The sequence below is a fragment of the Siniperca chuatsi genome, linkage group LG23, assembly GCF_020085105.1.
Source record: "Siniperca chuatsi isolate FFG_IHB_CAS linkage group LG23, ASM2008510v1, whole genome shotgun sequence".
In the NCBI taxonomy this organism is placed as follows: Eukaryota; Metazoa; Chordata; class Actinopteri; order Centrarchiformes; family Sinipercidae; genus Siniperca; species Siniperca chuatsi.
Window position 1 is genome coordinate 1,590,389 of NC_058064.1, and position 25,611 is coordinate 1,615,999.

The 25,611-nt window shown below is 42.2% G+C and overlaps 1 protein-coding gene across 2 annotated transcripts; it reads left to right on the forward strand.

The window, feature by feature from the left end:
• The first annotated feature begins 2,581 nt into the window (after positions 1 to 2,581).
• On the forward strand, positions 2,582 to 24,143 carry LOC122871277 (shaker-related potassium channel tsha2-like). 2 transcript variants are annotated; one of them, XM_044186196.1, is made up of 3 exons: positions 2,582 to 3,437; positions 3,830 to 8,276; positions 16,896 to 24,143. In XM_044186196.1, exon 2 carries the CDS (start codon positions 4,137 to 4,139, stop codon positions 5,577 to 5,579), a length of 1,443 nt encoding a protein of 480 aa, XP_044042131.1. In that variant the 5' UTR covers positions 2,582 to 3,437; positions 3,830 to 4,136; the 3' UTR covers positions 5,580 to 8,276; positions 16,896 to 24,143. The 2 variants fall into 2 exon arrangements, with proteins under 2 accessions (XP_044042131.1, XP_044042130.1); XM_044186195.1 differs by having other exon boundaries at positions 2,582 to 8,276.
• The last annotated feature ends 1,468 nt before the right edge of the window (positions 24,144 to 25,611 follow it).

Here is a 25,611-nt window from a genome sequence, read left to right on the forward strand (position 1 = left end):
GACCCGGCAGCCTCCAGGATTTCAGCCGTTTTTCATGTCAGACTCTTGTAAGTTTTCCAGAACTGTACAGTTAAAAAAAAAGTCACAGTCACGAACATAAATTATAATGACAGCAAAAAGCTTTAGAGGGTGGGAAAAATCCTCCATACACTTTGAGTGTATTTAAAGCGGATTATATTTAACGTGGATGATAGAGTGTAATGGTCAGTGGTTAATGGGACTCAGTGCGTCCCACTGGTGCTCGCATGTCAGCTCCCAGTGAACCATTCATAACCAACAAACAGTAATGTCCAAAAACAACCCGAGGACCGGGTCATGCGTGGTGTGGTGCAGTAACAGTTCATGTTCTCACAGACAAATGTCAGCTGATGGACACGAAACTCTCCTGGTTTAATCGTCAGAACAAAAGATGAAAATATCTGGCTCTTTGATAAAAAAAAAAGTCAAAAGGTACGAGAAGCACGTGGACATAAAAACTGAAGGAGAGAAGTCGACTACGACTCCCAAGGTGCATTTCAATAACAAACATCCAATCACAGCGCTTCAAATTCTCTCACATGTGCCGCTAACGTTGAGCTGGAAGCTAAAGATTACACCTTTTTTAAAAAAAAAAACATGATAAAATGACTCAGCAGATTTAATCAGTTGACTTTCTGATTCTGGATCAGTTTGGATGGATGCAGTAACCATGGCGACAGGCGTTGTTCGCAACTGCAAATCGACTAAGCGCTCTGAATTCGCTCCCGCTGCGATTCAGACGCCTGCAATGGCTTCTTCTCCATAGCAACAGCAGCAGAGGCTCATGGGAGCTGCAGTATTTAGAGCCGAGCTGATAGAAACCCCGCCCAGATGTTTCAGAAACGAAGTTGAAATAATGAAAACAAATGGTCGGGACGGGAACTGCAGTATTATCCTGCTGTTGTTGTCACTGAGAGTGCGGTGGAGCAGACAGACGTTCATGTGGGAACAGTCGGTAACCGGACCAGTGAGGATCTCTGAGGGCTGCACCTCACGCTTAGTGTTTAGCCATTAATCTAATGATTACTTCTTCGATTAGTCTACAACTAATTTATCGATTATTCTAAAGATTTTTGTCTTAATTACTTGATTTAATATGACAATTAATGTATCCAAAATAAATATCAAAAACTTGTCTCATTATATTTCAATATTTTAGTCAATATTTTCTCTTAAAAACAAACAAATGTAAGAAGAAACAAAGTACGTGCTGCAGCAACAAAAATATATTTCTCTTGAAAACATTACAATATTTGAAAGAATAACTGAATATATTAGCCTGTTTCTAGCAGGTTATTTCTTCTGTCGCCATTTTAATTCTACTCAATTCTCCACCTTATTTTACTGTTTACTCTGTGTACAAACGACTTTAATCTGCTCACCTGCCCCCCCCACACCTGCCTGCCCCGCCTCTTCCTGTTTCTCTCTCCCCGTATGTGTCGGCTCTGTTGACGGCAGTTCTATAAAGTCGCCTAAATAAGAAAACTCCCGTTTTCACGGCAGCGGCGTGTGGAGGAGGCTCGTTGTTAAACTTCTAACGTGCCCTTTAACTGAGGATGTTTGGAAGCCAGACTTTTGTCAGATCAGTGCGACACTGAAGGTTTAACCGTGACATGTGACCGTGACATGTGACTGGATGGTGAGGTGACCTCATCACAGACTTTATGGAGCGTTTCTGGGCTCGAGCCCAACAGCTAACAAAAACCTGGACGAAAAACAGAGAGAACCGGAGTGACATTTAAAAAACCTCACAGCAACATGTGGACACAAGTATGAAACTAGCAACTGGTGTGTGTGTGTGTGTGTGTGTGTGTGTGTTTCAGGCGATGATCTCACAGGATACAGGAAATGACTGCAGAGGTCATCTGCAGGCAGCTGAAGTCAGGATTTCAGCAGGAGTCAGACTATCAGGACTGAACGATGAGCTAAACACACACACGTGTGTGTGTGTGTGTGTGTGTGTGTGTGTGTGTGAATAGGAGATGTTTTAAATACGTTTAGAAATGTTGTGCATTACATCTTTAACGAGCAGGCCAACACATCACCAACACCGTCGTGCACTGAGGCTGAATTCACAGGTACACCGAAGGCTTCTGAATCTGAAGACGGGGCTTCACACAGTGTTCGGGTCTAAATGTCCCGGTTTAACTAGTCTACACACAGTAGTGCTAGACATGGTGTAACATTTTGACTCATATCCACATATTCTCTCGTTTCTGTTGTGAAGAACTCGTGACTCCAGAGAAGAGTGGAGATCCAGTCCTCTGTGTTTGGCAGTTTATTAACACTCTTCATACGAAGTCAGACTTTTTATGAAAATAAATCTGTCTTCGGTGCAATGCCTGTGTGATTTTTTAAATTGATCTCTGTGTGCGGCTGTATTATTATTATGTGTTATTGGGCAGCACTTTGTGGCGTTCTGCTCTTTGAAGACATATAAATAAACTTGTGAAGGTGAACATTTGTGCGTCCTCACCTGCAGCCTTCAAACCTCAGCTTCCAGTGCATTCTGGGATTATTTTCTTTCCACTGGTTTTTCAGTTTCTTTAAGCTGAAATGATGTTTTAGTTTAGGAAAAACAGAATTTCATATCAGCCCTGTGTTTTTAATAATATCATACATTCCCATTTCCAGACAATAACAGCAAAAGTTTTTTGTGTGAAAGATGTTGGCTGGAGTTACATTCAAACATACCACTGAAGGTTATCATGCATTTGTCTCATATTATAAATATGTTTGATTGTGTTATTTTGGTTGCTTAGAATTAGATCTCCTGGTATTCCCTTAAACACTTGTCATTTCTGAATGACTCCCACTGTATCTGCTCCTCTGTGTTGGCTGAAAGATGCAAATCTGTTTTTTCCTTTTCATGTCATCTCATTTTTTCGTTTTCCCCCTGCAGCTCCCTCGGGCCATTCCATGGGAAAAGAAACTTTTCCTGCGGCCCTGGGAGAAATCCAGCTATTTTAGGAAAACACGTCACTGCTTTGAGCTGCAGCCCAGAAACTCTCCCTTCTTTCCATCATCCAGCTTTTCTTTTTTGCTCTTTACTTGTTGCACAGCGCGGCACTGTTTACCTTCCGTCCGGAGACATACTTTCAAACTCGCTCTCTTCGCATTACACAGAAAAGCAGGAAAAGGAGAATGAAGCTCTCTTTATGGTTCTTGTTTTTTCATGCACAGTGCAACATGCCTGCAGCAGACAGAGCACAGGCATGACAGATCTTGCAAGTCGTGCACAACTTGTGGAGCAGCTCAGCAGCGTTCAGAGCTGTTGTGGAAACGTCAGCAAGGTTTCGTCTTGAAACGGCTGCGGCGTGACATTGCAGAGCCTCTTTTTGTCTCTTTCCCCTTTATGTATGTGTCATTTGTGGATGAGAGGATGGGTAGATGGAGGAAGACAAAACCCTGAGCCACAGGTATTCCTTTAGGATCACATCCGGAACGAAAAACGACGATTTTTTTTTTGCATGAAAATCGCATGTTTTTGCATGAAATTTCTCGCGCTTTCCACGTTTACGCGTAAACATTTACGCCATTAAACTGTCTCCATCCATAATTGCATGTTCATATTTGCAAATATCACATCGTATTTCACCATAAACAACAACTCAAGTGATAACCTTGAACCTGTGCCACGCTGGAGACAACAGGTTCATTACGCACGACACTTTCTGTGCACGCAAAGTCTCCAATTCCCTGATATTTTCTCATAAAATCGATGTTATTTTGTGCATGTTTGTTCCTGAATAGCTGGATCAGATTCATTAGGAGCATAATGCGGACATGTGTGTTTTTATTTCCCCCTCAGTGAGAGAGCGTGCACACACACGTCAGCTCGGGGAGGGCAAAGCCTGCTTAAAATGCAGTGAATGTGACAGCCCCGCCGATAGTCCAGACTACAGCAGCGCGTGGACGGGAAAGGTGAGCGTGGTGGGGGGGGGCACGAAAATGCCAGCGGAACCAGCTCACCCGCAGACGTGACGCCGACACACCGACAAAAAAAGAGGGAGACAAGCGGAGACGCTCAGCTGGTTTCCAAATACGCGCGGGGGTGTCGGAGGGGGAACAGAGAGGACTGAGGTGCGGGAAGCGTCGCCCTTGTCTGGGGGGGAAAAATGACAGTGGTGCCCGGAGAGAACCTGGATGAGACTGTGGCACTGGCCGCGCTGTCAGCCCAGGATGTGTACGACCCGGAGAGAGTGGAGAACCAGGAGTGCTGCGAGCGGGTGGTCATCAACATCTCCGGGCTGCGCTTCGAGACGCAGCTGAAGACGCTCGCCCAGTTCCCCTCCACCCTGCTGGGGGACCCCCGCAAGAGGATGCGCTTCTTCGACCCGCTGAGGAACGAGTATTTCTTCGACAGGAACAGACCCAGCTTCGATGCCATCCTCTACTACTACCAGTCCGGGGGCAGGCTCCGGAGACCCGTCAACGTGCCAGTGGACATTTTCATGGAGGAGATTAAATTTTACGAACTGGGGGAGGAGGTGATAGAGAATTTTAAGGAGGATGAGGGGTTTATTAAGGAGGAAGAGCGCCCGCTGCCTGACAACGAGTTCCAGCGCCAGGTTTGGCTCCTGTTCGAGTACCCGGAGAGCTCCGGACCCGCCAGGGGGATCGCGATAGTTTCCGTGCTGGTTATCCTCATCTCCATTGTGATTTTCTGTTTGGAGACTTTACCCGAGTTCAGGGAGGAAGCCAGAACGTTTGACGTGGAGCTGGGGGTGAACGGCACCGCGCGCGCAAAGAAGCCAAACCCGTTCACAGACCCGTTTTTCATCGTGGAGACGCTCTGCATCATCTGGTTCTCCTTCGAGCTGCTGGTCAGGTTCCTCGCCTGCCCGAGCAAACCCGCTTTCTTTAAGAACATCATGAACACCATCGACATCGTGGCCATCATGCCCTACTTCATCACGCTGGGGCTGGAGCTGGCGGAGCACCAGGGGAACGGACAGCAGGCCATGTCCCTGGCCATCCTCAGGGTCATCCGCCTGGTCCGGGTCTTCCGGATCTTCAAGCTCTCCAGACACTCCAAGGGGCTCCAGATCCTCGGGAAGACCCTGCAGGCCAGCATGAGGGAGCTGGGACTGCTTATATTCTTCCTCTTCATCGGGGTCATCCTCTTCTCCAGCGCGGTGTACTTCGCGGAGACCGACGACCCGGAGTCGGGCTTCAGCAGCATCCCGGACGCGTTCTGGTGGGCGGTGGTGTCCATGACCACGGTGGGCTACGGGGACATGTGTCCGGTCACGATCGGGGGTAAAATCGTCGGCTCGCTGTGCGCCATCGCCGGCGTGTTGACCATCGCGCTCCCGGTGCCCGTCATCGTGTCCAACTTCAACTACTTCTACCACCGGGAGACGGAGCACGAGGAGCAGTTCCAGTACACGCACGTGACCTGCGGCCAGCAGCAGCCGCAGTTTGGAGACTTCAAGAAGAGCGACAGCAAGCCGTCGCTGTCCAAGTCCGACTACCTGGACAGCGACGACGCGGACTCCATCAAGTACACCAACTGCAGCCCGCACAAAGCCTACACCGGGAAGCTCACCGATGTTTGATTTGACCCCAAGTTACGCACTGAGGGGGTCTCCCAGTGCCCCCCAACATCCTGGACCCTGGTTTGAGTTTAGACCGGCGAGCTCCTTATTTCTCATCAAAGGGATTCATTTAAACCCCCACAGTGGATGGATTATAAGATAATTCACCCCCCCCCGAAACAGTCTTCCATTACGCGTGTCATGGGGGGGGGGGGGCGCTTAGAAATGATCAGCCTATAGCCAGTTTTAGCACTTTATTATTATTATTAATGTTTCTCTTAGTAAATGCGTAATTTATTGTCCTAATGATGCAGGTTTAAAGTTTACATTTGCTTTTCTGTTTATCTGAAGCGGAGACACAAACACAGGACCAATGTCATCTAAATTTACAGACTGATGCAGGAGGCACATGGTGGCGCGCGCACACACACACACACACACACACCTGTTATTTCACCCTCATGTATTTTCCATTCAGGCTGGCTGGAGCCCAGTGGGGATCAGATGATGTGCTGCAGGAATGAAAGAATCAATTATCCTAAAATTAAACGACTTTGATGCCAGACTTTAATTTAACCTCTGTTCTATAAACAGGCTTCAGTAGCCTACAAGACAAAAGTCAGGGCCCGTGCACCCCGAGGCTGACATGCAGATTTTAGTGTTGCAGGCTTCAGGAGTTAAATCCTCCACAGTGGCCCGTTTGTTAAAGTGTTATGAAATCAGGTGCAGCTTTTCCAAACCAAGAGCGCCACCGTGTGGATGAAAAGGGGCCTTGCGTCTCTTCAGTGGATGCAGTTTCCATAGCAACCTTCCAGACTTTTCTGCATTGTCTGCCACAGGAATAAAAGGAAGCTGAAGCTGTGGAGACGAGGCTCAGCGAGGCCAGAAAACCACCATGTTGTGGAAGCCTCCATGTTGTTTGATTTCACCGGCTGAATCTGTCGCGTGACTTTAAACTGTGACAGTAACGAAGATTAAATAAAACATCTTTACAGGTGTTTGACCTGTTGTCCCTGCACCTTAGTCACACAGAGAATATGACTCACACTGGGCTGCAACCAGCGATTATTCCAGTCATCTGTTATTTTAGGCTTAAAATGTGTCGGAAATAATGTCCATCACAAGTTCCCAGAGCCCAAAGTGAGGTTTTGAAATTGTATATTTTTTCAGCCAGAAAAAAACCCCAAATGGATTCGATATAAAAAAGCAAAGAAAGCCTCACATTCAATAGCTTGTAAAAGAAAAAGATAATATTTTGGATGTTTGAGAGCTCGACCGATGCTGATTTTCGAGGCTGATTCATGCCACACAGACACAAAACCAAGCAACATCTCAGCTCATATTAGGTTTTTACATAAATCTCCTGAAGCAGGATATTTTAGCGTTAACAATAAATGTTCTTAAAAATGACAGTAACAGTAAATCTGGAATTAGCAAAAAATATATAAATAAAAAAAACAACAACAACTAAATCTTAAGATGTAAAGAAACGATCAAAACTAGCCAATAAGACGTTTATGTCCTGTCAGCCATGCATGGCAGCAAAAAGAGCCTCACTCTTTCATAATGGTGTTGAAACTGGGATTCATTTTCACATTTAAGTATTCATTCAGTTGCCTTTTAACGTTCAAATATTAAACTTTGAAAACCGTCTAACTTTACGTGGTTTGAATTCCCTGCTTTTTAAATTTCTAGTAGGAAATTTCAAGGTTTTTTTTTTTAGGGTCCCCAAATTCAGATAGAAAATTCAAGGGTCCAATATTCCAAAAAACATATTTAAGTTGCTCAAATTCAACAAATGATTGGATGTAAAAATAAAAAAAATCTCAACTCTCTCAACTTTCAAGCCAAAATGGATGAGAAATTCGTAAAATGCTTAGAAAAATGGAAATTTGAACATCTGCAATTCCACGCGAACTTCATCTGCTGAAGAAGATCATGCGATATGATCAAAAGCTACAGAACAGCTACTAAACTGACCTTTTTTTTTCTTTACATAAGTAAATGAAGCCCGAATGGAATCGATCTCTCCAATCAGGTTACATCCTGTCGGTCACATGATCCAAGAAAGAAGTGTAGGAGCGACTGGAAATACCTGAACCTGAAATTGCAAACCTTCAACAAGAAAAATATAAAAAGAGAATTCAAACCACATAAACTCAGATCGATAAGTTTTCAAAATATTTCACTGCCATAAATTCAGTGCCATTTGAAGCTGCTGATCAGTCGCTGATGCATCAGTCGAGCTCTGACGTTTCAAGTACTTAAAATGCTAAATCAGTTTTCAAAAAAATGCCAACTGATTAGTCTCAATCGATCAATATTTTAGCACTTGCCCTGACATTTGATCAGTCCTTGTTAGATTAAGAACTCTATAATTACTGCACAGTAAAAACAGGTCACCTGCTGTGTTTGAGGTTTCCATAATTTGCTCGTCTGGACTCCAGAGACGAATCATTCAACCAAATCTGATGGAAAAAAAGGAGTTTTTAACAAACTGAGGGGATAAAAATGATCCCAGCAGACGTTTTCACAGTCAAGGTTACGTGTTCGGCGCCCTGTTGGTTGGATTATTAGCTGATGGATTGATGGGTGGAGGCCTGATGGAGTTTAACTGCTGAATCATCAACACACAGACAGACAGATGGATGGATGGACGACTCTTCAGCTCAGACGACCATCGGATTCACAACACCGGAGGGCTGGTGACACAGAGAGGTGAGTTCAGCCTGCAATTAATATTACGATATATCAGCATATTCATTATGTTATTATGTATCTGCGTTGAGGTTTCTAGAGCCTGGTAATCAATCTGAGTTAGTGTCTTCATGTAAGCCCATGTTTAGTCTGGGGTGGGGGGTTATTTTGTTCTAACCAATCAGTAGCGAGTGACATATTCGTCATTTTGGCGTCATTTTCAGTCGACATGCAGCTGCATTAAAGGATGCTCGAAGAAGCAGTTAACGATCGAAGAAATATGTTGATTTAAAGCTGCATTCAGTGATTGTTGGCCACTAGGGGGCAGCAGAGCAAGCCGAAATCACAACACTGACATGTTATCAGCTTATAAAGTTGAAATGGTGAACTTGTTAGCAAACAGTTTCCTATTTCCGCCTCCAGCAGCTGCAGAGTCACATGACGCTTCATCAGGAGGCGTGTCAGAGTCACATGACGCTTCATCAGGAGGCGTGTCTGTGTCTCCTGATGGACGTCGGTCCGGTCTTCTCTCTGTCAGCTCTGTGTTTGGTCTCCAGCAGCTGCTGAGGGAAACATCTGGCTCTTTAGCAGCTAGATGCTCCGCTATGTTCAGCAGCTGGACTCTGACTGCGTCTGCCTGCTGTTCGCTGCTGAGCAGGTAGCGTTCAGAGGCTTTATCAGAGCTGGTTTGATGGTGCCTTTCACATTGCATTGTCATTTATTCTATAATAAATATATATTGATTAGTGCAGCTTGTGTGATACGTTTAAAATCACTGTTTAAGGTAGGCGACTTTTATATATTAGTGTTATTCAGTGTCATTCAGCCTGTTAAAGACTCGTGTAGCATAAAATAAGACCAAACATCTGCCGGAGGGACGAGATTTTAAGACTCAATGATCAAAGGACCAGTTAAGATGACGTATTGTTGCATCTTTTTCTCAATGAAACTGCCTGAATCAGATGATTTTTAGAGCCACTGTAGAATTAATGCATTTTGTTCATAATGACGGGGCCAGATTAACCCGCTGGGGCCCCCATTAAGCCAACCTACCTCTGTGTTCCTCAACTTACTTTGGGTACAAATTAATTTAAGAATATGCACCATGTAAGGTCATATTAAAACTACATGCTATGCTATGGAATGCAGGAGTCACCCTGAGGCCTTAACCCTTTCAGTTTATATGAATCAACTGATCAAATTGCCACACAATGACCTTGTGCCTTTGGGGCCCCTGAACGTCTGCAGCCTCAATGTAGTTTCCTGCTTTGCCTGGTTGGTAATCCAGCTGTGCATAATAAGGATGTCTGCACTGTGAAAGACTGTCACTCGAGTCCAACATTGTGTCAAAAGTGTTCACAACCAAAATCACAACACAGGATTATTTCTGCTGTTCTTTAAATACAGGCGCTCACACTAAACACTGACAACCAAATACAAGTTTGCAGCATTTTCTGATGCGGATACTGTTTATCAGTAATGGTTTAAATCAAACAGACCTATATATTATTCAAATAAAATAAATTAATTTTGATCACTCAATAATAGAAAAAAAGGACTTGTAGACTAGAAAAATACTAGATATTTTAAGATGAAAGACTGCAGCTCTGTTCTCTGTCGAATTTAAACAGGAAAACCTGATTTCTTAAGCTTCATTGAGAACAAGAGAAAGCCAGTATCACTTTGTTGTTCACACTTGTTAAAAATGCAGGATCATAATTTCTAAAAAAACAAATCAGTGTCTGAGTCTGTCACACAGCGGCAGTACCGCGGTGAGCCTGCAGGTGGCAGCAGCTGCTCTCTGCAGCGGTTCGAGGACACAACAGCTGGATCACCAGTTCACTCTGTTGGCTCAGATATGTTCTCTCAGCTGCAGCTGGAGGAAAGAGAGAGACGGTTTCAATTCAGAACTTCCCTTTAGATTTCTTTAAAATAAAACACTTTTCAGCACTTTGGCTGCAGTGCCGACAGTGAGGGATCTTCAGCAAAAGCCAAGGAGTGCCTCATTAGTAGATTTAGAGTTAGAAAAACTTTCCCACACTTTCTGACAGTGTCACATAGACTGCATATGGCCAAAAGTATGTGGACACTCCTGTCTACTCATAACATTTTGTGTACCCTTGATCTGTGGCTGTTTTTCCTGGTTTCAGCTAACGCCCTCAGTTAGTCTTGTGCAGGTGTGATTTTTTTGATTACCTTTCGAATAAATGTTTTCCTCATGAAATGTTCCCTCTATAGCATTTAGTCATAAATGGACATTAGCAGCCTGTTTCTAAATTCTAGATGTATTTAATCCAAATGACGTTATATAAATATCCTCTCTCTTTTTTTCTCGTTTCCAGGAAGCCCACTGTTAGACCAAAATGGCAGTTTAAACCACATTTATTTTGGTTTCCTTGGACATGGTATGGAAAATGTTTAAATAACTGATTTCCTGGCGGAAGATTAGAGTAATTTCAGGACTAAATGAAAGCAAGATTAATAACGTCTGTCAGTGGAGTCGTGTGAATTATACATGTTCTGGCCTTTGCTGACGTGTGGCAGCTTTTATAACTCAGGTGCTCCTGGTCTCACTAACGAGCGCCGACACAGGTGGCTGAAATGAACCTCGTTTAGCTTCATCCAGGACAGAACTATGTATCACACACACACTGTAAATGTACACTCAGTTGCCATTTTATTAGGTCCACCAAGCTAAAACTAATGCAGTCTAACACAGTAGCCCTGCGATGAGTCCTCCCTTCATGAAGGTTATAATTTTATAATTTTAGAGAGGTGTTGATCCAACTTTCTGATCATTTCGCAGGATGTAGTTTGTGGTGCTGTTGAAGTGTTTACTGAAAAAAACTGAAACACAAGTTAAATTTAGTTTTACTACAACATTGGAATAATGACCAGGAAACATCGGTGCGTTTATGACCATGAGAAACTTTTGCAGATGAAAACTGTCGCATTTTAAACCGCTCCAGTTATTAGAAGCGTATTTCTTGAGAATAATCCTACGTACACCAACTACACCATCAATCAACCATCATCAATATTTAACCTTAACCAAAGTGTTTTAGTAGTCTAAACCTAACAATTACCCCCAACACCCCGGTCTCTGCTGTCAAAGTCCTGATCTCCATCCAACTCGACCTCTGACCTCTGACCTCTGACTTCAGAGCCGTCCTGTGTAGCTCGGAGTCGCTCGGTCGGCTGTTTGTGTTCGTTTATTTGTGTGTTAGCTTTTCGCCTCTCTTCAGCTGACGTGGAGGAAACGAAGTCAGGTTTAGAGCTTTAGTGTCGTGTGAACCAGAGGCCGCTCGCCCTCCGCACGTCTTCCATGTTACAGTTACATAACGCAGCATCTCATGTCAGACTGAGAGCAGGAGACATGACAGCTCAAACAGGCACTGTGCTAACTGACTGCGCCCCCTGCCCCCCCTCCCGGGAGGGTTTTTGGTCAGAAGCTGTTCCTGAGGAGTCACCCCCTCCCTTCTCCCCTTCTCCTCCTGCCCTGCATGACCTCTCTGAACATATGCAGCCGGTGCAGGCGGAGGTAAACAGGTCTCCCTCGGATGACACTGCTGCTGTTGACGGGGCAGAGTTACACTCTGACAGCTACTGTTAGCGTCGCTGTCGCTGCTGAGGGAATCTGTCCCGAAGCCTCAAGTGGCCTGCAGTGACTTACACTGCCCCCCCCCCCCCACCCAACCTCCACCTAACCCACTCCTTTTTCCACTTCAAGTAAGACAAACAGGCACGGACGAAAACAGCAGCGTGGAGGTAAAGATGGAGGGAGGACACTGCAGAGAGAGGGAAGGCAGGGCTGAACACGAGACACACGGCGGTGGAGACTGTAGCAAACATCACATTATTATTTTTGGTTAATATTTAAACAGTAAATCCGGGAATTTAGTTCAGTGAACTTGGAAACAGAAAAGAAAAACAGGGAAAAAAGATCTAAACTGAAGTTTTTTTTTTTAGAGCTTTCAACCTGAAAAATGACAACTGAGCAAAATCTGCTGGGGAAAACGGCGAAATGCAGCGGAAAGCTCCAGAAAAAGCTACTAAGTGGACGTTTAGATTTAAGATAGTCGACAAAACAGTCTCACAGCAAAGTCTTGCTTTTTATCCTCAGCAGCTGGAGTTTGCCCAGTTGTCATGGAAACGTAGATGTTCAAGTTTCCACCTTTCTGAGCACTTTAAGGAAGATCATGTGATAAGATCACAAGCTCAAGAACAGCTAAGACTGTTCGGTCGACGGCCGTTTCCAAAGTCAAGAGTGAACTTTCAGTCTCAAGATTTATGACTTCAGGAAGTTAGAAGAGTTTTAATAACAAAAAGACAAAAAATGTAAAAAACCCAACATTACCAGCGGTAATTTATACATGTATAAATTTATAGAATTACAATATATATATATATATATATATATAGAGGCCCCTGAGACAATCCAGCACATAACTGCAGGGTGTAAGATGCTGGCAGGAAAAGCATACATGGAGCGCCATAACCAAGTAGCTGGCATAGTGTACAGGAACATCTGCACTGAGTATGGACTGGAAACCCCGAGGTCACAGTGGGAAACACCTCCAAAGGTGGTAGAGAATGACCGAGCCGAGATCCTGTGGGACTTCCAGATCCAGACTGACAGAATGGTGATGGAGAACCAGCCTGACATCGTGGTGGTGGACAAACAGCAGAGGAAAGCCGTTGTGGTTGACGTGGCGATACCAAGTGATGGCAACATCAGGAAAAAGGAACATGAGAAACTAGAGAAGTACCAGGGGCTCAGAGAAGAGCTGGAGAAGGCCTGGAAGGTGAAGGCCACAGTGGTGCCCGTGGTCATCGGAGCACTCGGGGCAGTGACCCCCAAACTGGAGGAGTGGCTACAGCAGATCCCTGGAAGAACACCAGACATCTCGGTCCAGAAGAGCGCAGTACTGGGAACAGCAAAGATACTGCGCAGAACCCTCAAGCTCCCAGGCCTCTGGTAGAGGACCCGAGCTCGAAGGACGAGACCACCCGCGGGGGGTGAAGGACCAAGTTTTTTTATATATATATACAATTATAATATAAAAGATTGTCTTTGTGTGACGTAATTAATGCAGAAACCTGATTTGTAACTGAAATTTCAAAGATAACATCTGTCTCCATCTGGTGTACAAACTTCAAATACAGCTCTGATGGAAAGCTGAGAATCTGCTCTGATAACAAGCGCAGTCATTTGTTTATTCCCACTTTCTCCGTGTGATGAGTAATTCATAAATATTTGAGAATAAGCTGTTATTGCTACAGTATATCTGTGGTTTAACCGTGTTAACACACCCGGCCAGTTTAACGTCTTCGTGCAGCTACATGTGGCGCGCTCGTTCAGGCCGAAGGTCAGCGTTATTTAAAGACACGCATGTCACTTGCACTTGATGGACGACAGTCACGAGACCTTGACCGGCGCAGCATCACTCAACCGCCAGTGACAGCAGCTGCTGAGCTGTGGTCGCCATAGTGACGGGATCACAACAGCGGCATCACGCTGAGGTGGTTCTTGCTGTTTACTCTGCTGTTGTGAGTCTAGATTCGGAGAAAAGTTCTTCTTATAAAAAGAACCTGCAGTGTGAGCAGATGGAGGTTTACACCGCCTGGTGAAAATGACTGAACTCCAGTTTCTGGCACACGTGTGACATTGATGAGATAGGTGTTATGTCTGTTACCGTAGCAACAGAGAATACTGGATAACCCCCAAAACAAAACTGATTTTTATTGCACCTTAATCACAGCTATCAATAACATCTTATTCTTAAATATTTCGGATTTGTATTATGTGTATATATAGAGCAGAGTTCTGTACACCCACTGCTGTATATTACACTTTCCCCCGAACGATCACATCATATTATTTAGTCTGTGAAACCGTTCGGCTTCGTATCATTCCTGTGTGTTTGTGTGTGTGTGTGTGTGTGAGAGGCAGGCTGGATGTTCAAATAAAACCATCTCTCAGTGTTTCGGGCTCATGATTTGACATTGGCAGGATAAAATCAAGTTAGGATCAGATTAGGGTTTGGTTGTGATCACCTAAGGGTCGGGTAAAGGTCTGGTTAGTATCAGGTGAGAATCCGGGTAGGTTCAGGTTATGGTCAGGTCAAGGTCGAGTTATTATTTTCCAGTAGCGGCACAGCCGGTTGTGCATCGTTCCTTATATGAACAGGGATACAAACAGGGTCACAGGGTCGCTACCTGGAAAATGTGCAGCCATGCTTAAAGATGCCAGCTGATAATACTTTGGATCTGCTGCAGCCAAGTGAAGCTCAACAAACTGCAGAGAGCCGTTTTACTGGATTATTTTACCCGTGACACGCAGTACACAGCTGGCTTCACGGCTTCTCTTCGTGGCCCGGTGCTCCGTCTGCTGTCCGGCCTAGAGAAGGTTTTTATGCCGTCTGTGGTTGCAAATAGTTTCCCACCAGTGTCCACAGCTGACACCTGAGATTAAACCGGGTCAATACAGTGAAGCGACAGAGACTCTGACTCGATTAAAACCTCCTGTGGCCCCTGGGGGCTCCACCTCAGAGGGCCCCAGCTAGTAACAGTGCAGTCTGTTACAGGTGAACTGTATTTTCTGTCTATCATAAACCCTTACATAAACACTTTTTAAAAAATATTCATGTGCATAGACATGTAAAGCAATCAGTGTGCAAAACACACGCACATACTTCTTGTCCAGTCACGTATAAAAGAAATGACTGAACACTTTTTATCCTCGTGTTTTATTTCAGTTGCAGTTGTGTGTGTTTTATAGTTTTTAACGGTTTTGTTTGTAACACTTCTGCTTTTACTGCCTCGCAGGTCACACATGCAAAAGACAGTCAACTGCTCAACAACCAATTTGTTTTGCTCAAACTACTTATTTCTTCCCTAAAATTAAAGTCCGCTTGCATTTAACACAGTTTGTGATTTCGGTCTGGGGCTGAGGCCGTGTAAGGTGCTGCTGCTCTAAAGAAAAGTGAAGGGAGGAGGCCACTGAAGTAAACTGAGAGCAAGATTTAATTCGGAAGGTATGAATTATTAATTCTAGTGATCAACTGAAGTAATTCAAGGGTACAATTTACCAAATTGAGGGAACAATTTAATAAATTGAGTGCAGGAATTACTAATTTAAAGGGCTGCATGAAAGATATTCTGCTTATACATCACTTGGTACTTTTTGCTGGATTTTCTGTGCAAAAAACCAGCTGAATGAACATTGTCGGTCTGTTTTCAGGCACAACCTCATAATTACTGTAGTCCTCCCTGTCGTCCCGGCCGTAGTGACCCTTTAACGTTTGCCGATGTTGTCGTTGGTTGTCCTAAGCTTGGTGTCGGAGTGTGACAACAGCAGAATAAACAGGAAGTGATCGCTGCTGGTTTGTCCTGTCCTTGGCTCTGCTTCCTCAGCATGTGACTGTGGTGATGGAGATCGCCTGCAGTGTGTGTGTGTGTGTGTGTGTGAGACTATATAGATGTCAGTGTGCAGATTGTGAGTCCATTGTGATTACATGTTCAGTGTTAGTTACGTGCATATGTGTTTAACCTGGAAGGTTCCAGACCTTGATGCCAGAGGGCTGAACTTCTATGAGAAGTCTTTCACATATACTTGCACCTCTGACTAAGTCTCGGGGTATCCGGATAAATACGGCACTGGGTACACTGGAGTTTGCTGTTTGGTTTGAGAATTTACTCTCCAAAAATCAGAAGCACGTGGACAAATAACTGTAAGATATCAATCAACACAAATCTCTCTCTTAAATCATCACGTTCTCTTTGAAGGAATCTCATTATAACTGTCCGAGATATTTCACTGTATTGTAGGCGCAGTCCCCAAACAGATGGACTTCAAGTTTCATCATATCTTTACAAAAATGCACATGTGAAAATGTGGCTACTTTGCATAATTGTCTTAAGGAGAAAAGTGCCTGGATGTCACAGAGTGCGCAGTTAAATTACTACAAAATTGAAGTTGTTGTCTTTGCCCCAAATCAGACCTTTGAAATTTTACATCAGCACTTCTAACTCAAAGTTGTCCTACAGAAACCTCAGGGGTCGTTTTCGAATCCCAGTCGAAGTTTGAGAAACACGTCGCAAGTCAGTTATTCAGTCGGATCAGTCCTGCTATTTTCAATTAAGAAACATTGCAATGCTGCACCTGTTCTGGTCTTTACGACAGCTGGAACGTCTCACGTCTTGATTGTCGTAACGCTCTGTATTCTCGTTAAAGCCGAGACGCTGTAGCGCGCTTACAAGTAGCTCAAAGTTCTGTGGCCTGTTCACTGACTAAGACTCCACAGTGTGTTTATTACCCAGGTCCCGCTGGCATCGAGCTGCAGATCCCATTTAGAGTCAGTAGACCTCTCAAAGGCATTTTAATGATGCTTCCTTGCCCCGATTTGCTTTTTTCTCTTTTAACCATTCTTGATTGTCTTTCATTCAAACTTCTGACACTGACGACCAAAGATTTCCCCATGTTGCTCTCGCAGTTATCAACTTTTGTGTGGGACTGTCTAAAGTCACACAACGTGCAGGGGCCTTAAGACAGTGATTTGCTTCATGAATGTGAAGAAAGAGTCCTGCAGCCATTTACTCTGTAATGGAACAACCGTGTGTTTTCTTTTTGTTTTCCAGGGGAAGAACGACGAGCCGCTCCTTCACCCTGCTTTCCCTTCACTGCGCCGTGTCAAACCAAAAGAGTATGACATCCCTGCTTCCCCCACGCCTCTTCTTCTTCTTCTTTCTTCCTCCGATGAAGGTGAAATAAAACAAACTATTGATAAAACACTGACACTCATAGGAAACACGGAGCTATGAGACGCCTTTCCATTACAAGAGGACATCCTGACTGATTTTTGCACCGAGCAAAGCCACAGTGGGACTCTGAGGTACGACAAACGTTACTTGAATCATCTGCTACATATATTTACAACATGTCTGCTGGCTAATGGAGTCCTCAGTATATTCATGAATAGATGTTTTTTGGGAGATTGCTCCACTTGCTGTAGAGAAAACGACCTTGTTGTCCTGTCCGTACGTTGCATATCATATTCAAACCAAAACATATTATTGCATGCTTGGAAAGTAGAGCATGTAAACAGAAGCAAACAAGTGTGACTTTCGTGTTGACGGCTCACCCCAGCACCGTTAATCTGAAATATGGGAACAACAACAACAACAGCTCATCGGTAGTTTATTGAAATAATTCTGTTCGACTGGTGGAGTTAGTTGCTAAATCTATATTTTTTAAAGTATCATACTGTATATGTTTTATATGGAGAGGAATTGGTTAACCTGGTGAATTATTTTGTAGATTTTTACCATTTTTGCTAATTATTTTAATTGTTTTGTTTTAATTTTTGCCTTGGTAAAAACAAAGCAGCTCCAGAGGGCAGCTCTGATGGAAATGTCTGCCTGCCAAAAACACTTTAAAAAAGGAAAAAACTGCCCCTATAAGAAGAATCTTTGTGTGGAAAAAAGACAGTTGAAATGCATTTATCGCAGACATTTGACATCTGATTTTCTTTGAATAATTTTGAATGTTTCTGATTGTGTTTGGGTTTTGATCAAAATGCTGTATATCTGTTCTATCGATAACATCTACCTCAGTGTCCGCTCATTAATGACAGAAGCTTTAACACCTGAATGACGCTGGTGTCCCTCCGTCATCAGACCTGGATTGAGTTTTGAAATGCCTCTCTAATTATCTGGTGCAATTAAATAAACCCAAACACTCTATAAACTGCCATTTGATAACTTAGACAAGTCCGGAAAAATGCTAAAGATGCTAGAGGAAATGTATACGAAACCATATTAACTAGGGATGAATATATATGAAGCCAATATGGCCTTTCAGTTAAACATCAGATGTCATCCAGCCTGATTACAGCAAAACATCTTAGAGCCTGAAATCCTGATTTTATTTGCACATTTTAATTTATTTGTGAAATTGTTCAAAAGTGTGTGTGAGCGAGAGTGACTGATTTTGAATTAATTGTTGATTTAAGGGCAATAATGTACCGCAGAGGTTTCCTACCATTGAATAAATGGAGTGGGTCAGCCTGTCTTAAAAAACTGCTAAACCTAAAACAGTTCATTAGTTTAAGTTTTAATGGAAATGCAATTTTATGTCAGCCGTCTAAAATGCTTTTTCAGAGGTTTTTCCACCCTGACAAGAATCGGTCCTGGGGGTGATGTTTAATCCATGTATATTTCAGGCACAAAATTAGGGACATTTGTAGGAAGAATCTGAAAATTTGGGAAATCCTGATGTTAGCTCTCTTTCCCAGATTCAGATGAGAAGATGGATATTAGTTTAATCTCTGTGGGTCCAGCACAGGGATAGGTCCAGGGTGTGTTTAGCCTAGCTTAGCACAAAGGCTGGACGCAGGGGGAAACTGATAGTCTAAAATACAACTTCCAACAACTCAAAGCTATCTGGTTTACATGATTTTAGGATCAGATAGCACTGGAGCTATTTGTTGACCAACAATGGCGTAATATAAGTTATATAAGTCATAACATACACTTATGAAAATTTGTAAATTTACAGTACAGAGATAGGTCCAGGACATTTCTTGCCTAGCTTAGCACAAAAACTGGAAGTAGGGGAAGCCGCTATCTGAAGTAGCCACAACACAGCTAGCTAGCTGATGTTATTGTGGTTATGCTGCATTCACGCAATTTTGGCAGAATGGGAAGAACAGGAAAACCTCCTAACTCTAAGGTTGTATTAGTGTGAATGTTGTATTTTACTTGATAGAAATACCAGCAGCCATTTTGACACCAGTAACACTTCTCTAGTTCTCTTCACCTAGTGGGAGATATCGTTATGATGATGATAACTTTGAACAATACGACAGGAAGACGACACTACAAACTAAAGCTAAAATATCTGATGTTATGGTAGTTGTTTGTAGCGCTGTTATACCAGGACGCCTTTAGCCTAGCTTAGCAAAAAGACTGGAAGCAGGGGGAAACTGCTAGCCTAGCTAGAAAAACAAAATCCACCTTCCGACAACTCTAAAGCTGTCTGATTTACATGTTATATCTTATTTATTGAATAGGTAATAGAAAGGTAAAAGTGAGACATTGTGGTTTTAGAAGTTAGCATTGGAGCTACTTGTTGACCAACAACCGCTAGCATCTCAGAAGTCCTCATGGTGGGGTTGCCTGGTTTTAGCTTAGTCTCAACTCTACAAGCTTCTTAGCTAGCTTGCTCATTCCTACAACATGTAGGAATAAAAATATCCTACAGGTCTGGAGTTCTTTTCTTTTTCCAAGTTAAGCTAGCATTTCCCCCCTGCTTCCAGTCTTTGTGCTAAGCTTGGCTAAACATGTCCTGGACCTTTCTCTGTACCGCAGATGATGGAAACTGATATCCATCTTCTCATCTGACTCTGGGGAAGATGACAAACAAAAATATTTCCCAAAATGTTGAACTTATTGGTACTAGTCTGTAAAAACTTGTATCCATCAAACATCAACTCTGCAGTTTGTCTTGCTGTGATTCTGCTTTGCTTAGACATAAAAACAGCCAAGGGTGATTTTTGTTTGACAGAGGCACTGATGAGCTGTGACTGGGCATTAGTTGTGATGATTAATGTATTCTGCATACTGTATGTGCAACAATAATAATACAGTATTTCCCCTGTGAGTACAGCAATGTCCTTATGACTGAAGACTACAGTCAGCCTGGTCAGGTTTCCACATATTTAACCATCACTTGATATTTACTACACGTAACATCCATCGCTACGTCTTGGAGGACATTTTCATGCTTCATTATCAACTACAGAGTTCAGTTCAGGCTTGTCACCAAACTGTCTCATTTTCATGCAAAAATAAGAAAAGGCAATAGTGTGAGTGATTACTGTGCTCTGGGAACTTCAGTTTGGAAGCAAAGTGCATTTTGATTTCTTTTCTTTTTTCAGATTTTTTAAATTTCCAGTTATTGTTGCCATGTTTATTTTGACAATCTTCAATTGTGATCTATTTTTGATAAAATAAATCTTTAATCCTGATCAGTTTCAATCTTCATGTGTTTCAGACGACTACACATGCAGATGTGTCATTTTCTGTTTCTTGTTGGTTTTTCATGAGCCATAGACAGGGTTAGGCTTACAGACCAAGTTTGTTTACTTTGTCTGTTGTTCCCTAAGGTGTAACACCGGCACTAACTAACTCTGGCAGCCCGCCAGCTGTCAGTCAAACACCGACAGCCGGCTTTCTTCCTTTTGATAATAAAAGACTATTATCAAGATATTTTAAAAACACGTTGACATTATTTTTGACTACAAGAAGGTACGACTACATGTGGTTTCATGTGAAGTTCAGCCTCTAAACGGAAAGCAGTGTGTCATCAGTGTCAGTCAGCGTCCCAATTAACCAGAAATCTCAGTGGTTGGGACAAAATGTCACCCCCCCCCTAGATATATCTCCTGGTCATATTTTGACATTTCTTTTATCACTTTCTTCGTTTTTATTAATATACACCTTCTAGGTGTGGCCTTTTGGGCCCGTCATCACCTTTCTCAGCTGCAGTTTGTACCCCATGACTACAAAGCCCTCAACCAAAAGGGAGATGCCACTTCATCAGTGGGCACCAACAGCAGTGCAACTCGCACTTTGAAGGAAAGAGTGAAACTCAGTCAAAGAGAGGGCATGTTTTGTGTGCTTCCATATGCTGAAGTGTTGTTAGAAGAGAATATGGAAAATACATTTCCTTAAAACCCTCTTTATTGAAATGTAATGAAAGTAGGTTAAATCCTATTTTCCTATAGTATTGCTAGTATCTGCTTGGTTCTCTATAGTATAATGTCTAGATTATAATAACATTATAGTAACGTTATATTATATTATATTATATTATTGATTTTGCCCTTGTTGTGAGAAGGCATTAACCTTAACAATCTTTAGACCTAGACATTTATTTGGGGGCATTTGTTGGGACACTGCTGCCAGAAACAGTAAAGATATTTAAATAAATGCTCATATGTTGATTTACATGTGACAATGTGTAACCATAAATGCTTCTAAAAAATCATTAAAATAGAAACAGAAATGAAGAATGAGGTCACCAAGGGTAAGGATTGACAGTTAGGTCTTTGTTGTGTCTCCCACTTTTGAAGCCAAACCTCTTGAATTTCTTGGTTAAACAAAACTGTTCTTTAACATGCAAACCATAACAGCATTCATGTCTGGAGGGCTGCAGAGTTTGGAAATGTTTAGTTGTGATTTAAATGCTTCATTGGTTAAAGGTCCAGTATGTAGGGTTTAGTGGCATCTAGCAGTGAAATTGCAGTTTGCTACCATTTCAATACTGCTCGCCTCACCCTCCCGTTCCAAGCGTGTAGGAGAAACTACGGTGGCCGCGAGCGGCCATATCTAGAGCCAGTGTTTGGATGTCTGTTCTGGGCTACTCTAGAAACATGGCGGTGCAACATGGCGGCCTCCGTGGAAGGGGACCCGCTCCCTCTGTAGATATTCTAAGGTAATGAAAATGCAGCGATTCTTATTTTCAGGTGATTATACACTAATGAAAACATACTTTCATTTCTCCCAGTAGCTCCTCCTAAATGTTACACACTGGACCTTTAAGCTGCATATTAACTGCAGAAAGAAAACCAGCAGATGTCACTTAGAAACATGCAGTACATAGTTATTCATCAATAAGCAATAATGCATGAAAATATCATCAGCAAAGGTGATTTGTCTGGTTGTTCATGTCTGTGCATGAAAAGTTAATAGTGCCTTAATCATAACCTGATTCAGTTAATAACTCTGTCAAATGCATCTGAAGTACCATAGAAGAAGAAAGTGAAGAAGAAAGTGTATTTATATTATACTGTAGGGATGCAATCGACTGGTTGCACATAGAAATAATGTATTGTAAAATAATGTATTGAATGTACAGTAAGTAGTCTTCCTGGTTGGTGTTTAGAGAGGAAACAAATGTGAAAAAGTGAAAAGAAATCTCTATATCTGTGGAAGCTCAAAGTGGACAAGACTACTGATTTTGTTTTTAGGCCTGTTATGTTCTAAAAGAATAATTTTGTTTTCTTGTGGTGAATTTACTTTTTAAAAAAAGTATTTTTATTATTACCCGCGTTATTATCCTGTGCCCACAAGGTCCATATCTTGTGCGCACAAGATTCGAAAATATAACTTTTCACTTCTTTGGGGATTCTGTAATCCATAAATTCTGTAAGAAGTTTTAATAAATTGTGAGATTTGTCTGGATAATTGTCTGAAAATTAGAATTTTGGCACCACAATCATGAGAAAATAAGTTGTGATCACAGGAAAACGTTTTCCTTGTGATATTAAAATAAGTTGTGATATTAGTATTACAGGCCTAAAAAAATAATGTTTGCAATCATGTCCACTCTGAGCTTCCGTAGTTGATTTTTTACTGACATTCCTCACCTGTCTCACTGTACTTTTTCTTTGGCAGCTGATGAGATTGAAACAGTTGACTGTGATTTCTTTATCGTGTCTTTACTTTGAGCTTTTTCATACAATCTGTTGTTTTTTACTTGAACACATTTTTCTTATTTTAGTCTGGGTGCTTAGTACCAATTATTGTTGATAATTAAAACTAAGTGAAAGTTAATTAAAGTGAAAGTGAAACTTTTTTCCTGATCAGGACTACTTTAAATAATGTGTTCACGCAAATCCCCAGCTGATGTTTAACTTCATTATTCAGTAGTTTGACAAAGAAATCTCAACTCAAGGTCCATTTACTTGCTTACTTACTTTTTCAGGACTTTCAAAAACATCTCTTAGTAATGAAGCTCTGGAAAAAGCTGGTAAGTGGACTTGAGTTTAGATTTTAATTATTAAAAATGAGTTGATGCTGTTTCATAAAATAAATAGATACAGATTATGATGGGCTCAAAAAACTAGCCTGAAACAGAAAATATATTAAAATAGAAATAATAGAAAATATAAGATCAGTTTAAAGAAGTGGAACTAAAATAATCTTGGTCATAACATTTAACTTTAGTTTTCTTATTATTATGCAAGCTGAATACACATGATCGCACAGATGACCATTTAATTTACTGCTAAAAAAGGTCAAATCAAAATAACGTGTCTTTTTAAAGAATAACCGAATGTTGTCCTTAAAAATTTAAACATTGTTTGAATTATCTGAATCTTTCTGACATTCTGAATGACTTTTTGGGATGGTGTGAAAGTGTGTAACTTACAGAATGTCAATAATAATGATAAATTCCCATCAGATAATATGTCTTTAAACTGATATTTTGTTCACACTTCAGGTAAAACATCCGTATCTTTCCTTTCCTTTTCTTTACAATGCTGTTAAAATTCAGAGGAGTGAAACACGACTGAGAGAAAGATTGCAAACAAGACAAAATAACCATCATAGATCCTTGCCGGCATGAGTGTAACAAATGCAATTTGTCTCCACGTATTTGAGGTCAGTCCTGTATTCCTTCACTGAACTGTGTGTTTGTCTCATGGTGTTTTCCTGCTTCTGCTAACAGCTGATACAACCGTGACAAAAAAACTTTCTGTCTGCAAAACCTCAACTTGTGTCTTCAGTGTTTAAAATCTCAAAGAATATTTTATTTTTGTTAACTTGAGTATCTGTGTGTTTCACTGTATGGCAGGTATAATGTTAAATAACAAAAAAAGTAATATATGTATGGCTTGGGATCGTACATACTGTATATGCACAACAGAGTCATTCTGAATACTAGTTGTGACTAAGTTTAATGCGGCCTTTTCTTTCTCTTTAATGTACTGCAATGTTGCAAATGATTTGTATAATATTACATAATGTATATTAAAATTAACAAGGCTTTATGTTTCTACCACCTATGTTTAATAAATAAATGAACTGTGCTCAACTGTATATAAAACGTGTCCCTTTTTTAATACATGGTTCAGGTCAGGTTATGTTAAGAGTCACATACAGTATCTGCGGTAGTATTTCATTAAAGACACACCATTCCGACAGGTGAAGGTGTTGTTTTTGTGGTGTAATATGGTGGATCAGGAGTGCCGTAAGTCCTCCGTAAGGAACAGCAACAATGAAGTCGTATTGTGTTTGTAACTTCTTGACTCCTGTTTGCAGACTCATGTAGATCCATTAGATATCCTGCTTTCCTGCTACTCTAGCAGTCCTGAGCCTCATTCAAAAGTAATGACTCTGAGCTGCAGGGAAACAGATCCATTACATAAGAAAGCTGCTCTGAGGCAGTCAGCGGAGACTACAAATGGAAAAACCACAAGTGAACTCAGACCATTAGTACTCTGACTGCTGAATCAGCAGTCATAATTGTTCTCTTACAAACCCATCAGCCATCTATCCATTAATTTACTGCCGTTTGCAGGTCCAGGTCACGGTGGCAGCAGGCTAAGTTAGGTAGCCAAGACGTCCCCCTCCACAGCTACATCCTCCAGCCCTTCCTGGGGGGTCCGTAGGACTTGCTAGGCCAGATGGGATATATAATCTCTCCATCATTTCCTGATCTATCCCAGGGTTTCCTCCCAGTTGCCCAAGACCCGGAAAATCCTCTTCAGTCATGTTCAAACCACCTCAACTGGCTCCTTTTGACATGAATGAGCAATGGTTTGATTCCGAGCTCCTTCTGATTGTCCAGGCTCCGAACTCTGTCCCTAAGGGTGAGCCCAGCCGCCCTGCAAAGGAAACTAATATTGGCTGCTTTTATCCACTATCTCATTCTTACTGTCACCACCCAAAGGTTAGGGTTGGAACATAGATCAAATGGTCAACTGAGAGCTTGCATACTTGTTGTCGTCATTATTAGAGTGCCTGCTGGGTGACACACACTTTGAATAAAAGAATACTCCACCAATTTAACATTGCACTCCTACTGTACTGTATATTATTGTCGGACTCATGATGGACGGTTAAAAAATAGGATCAAAATCGCTGCAGCAGATCCAGAGATGTCGTCTTTTTTGTTCCATTCATTCTTCTTCCTTGTCAAAACCTGGCGCCTATATTACCCACAATGCAACTCGACCATCCACAGTTCGGTTCAGAGATTAGGGTGTGTCATGCTAGCAGCGGCTAATGTAGCCTGGAGCCTGCAGCAGAGACGAGCGGCGGGCTGCAGAGGACATGTGAGCTCACTGCTTTCTAACGCCACACCAACACGTTTGTTTCACTTTCTAACTTGTCGTCTTCAGCCCCGACCGACGTCGACTCAAGTGACGTCACTTGAGGACATTTATCAGACGTCACACAGCTCCCTCTGAGACACTAAAGGCTTTATACTACTTGTTTAACATATACAGTAGTACTCCCCAACACCTTTTGATATTAAACATCCTAGCAGCCACCCAGAACACCC

Excerpts from the sequence above, each read along its gene's own strand:
- LOC122871277 (XM_044186195.1), top strand. The coding sequence starts at position 4,137 with ATGACAGTGGTGCCCGGAGAGAACCTGGATGAGACTGTGGCACTGGCC.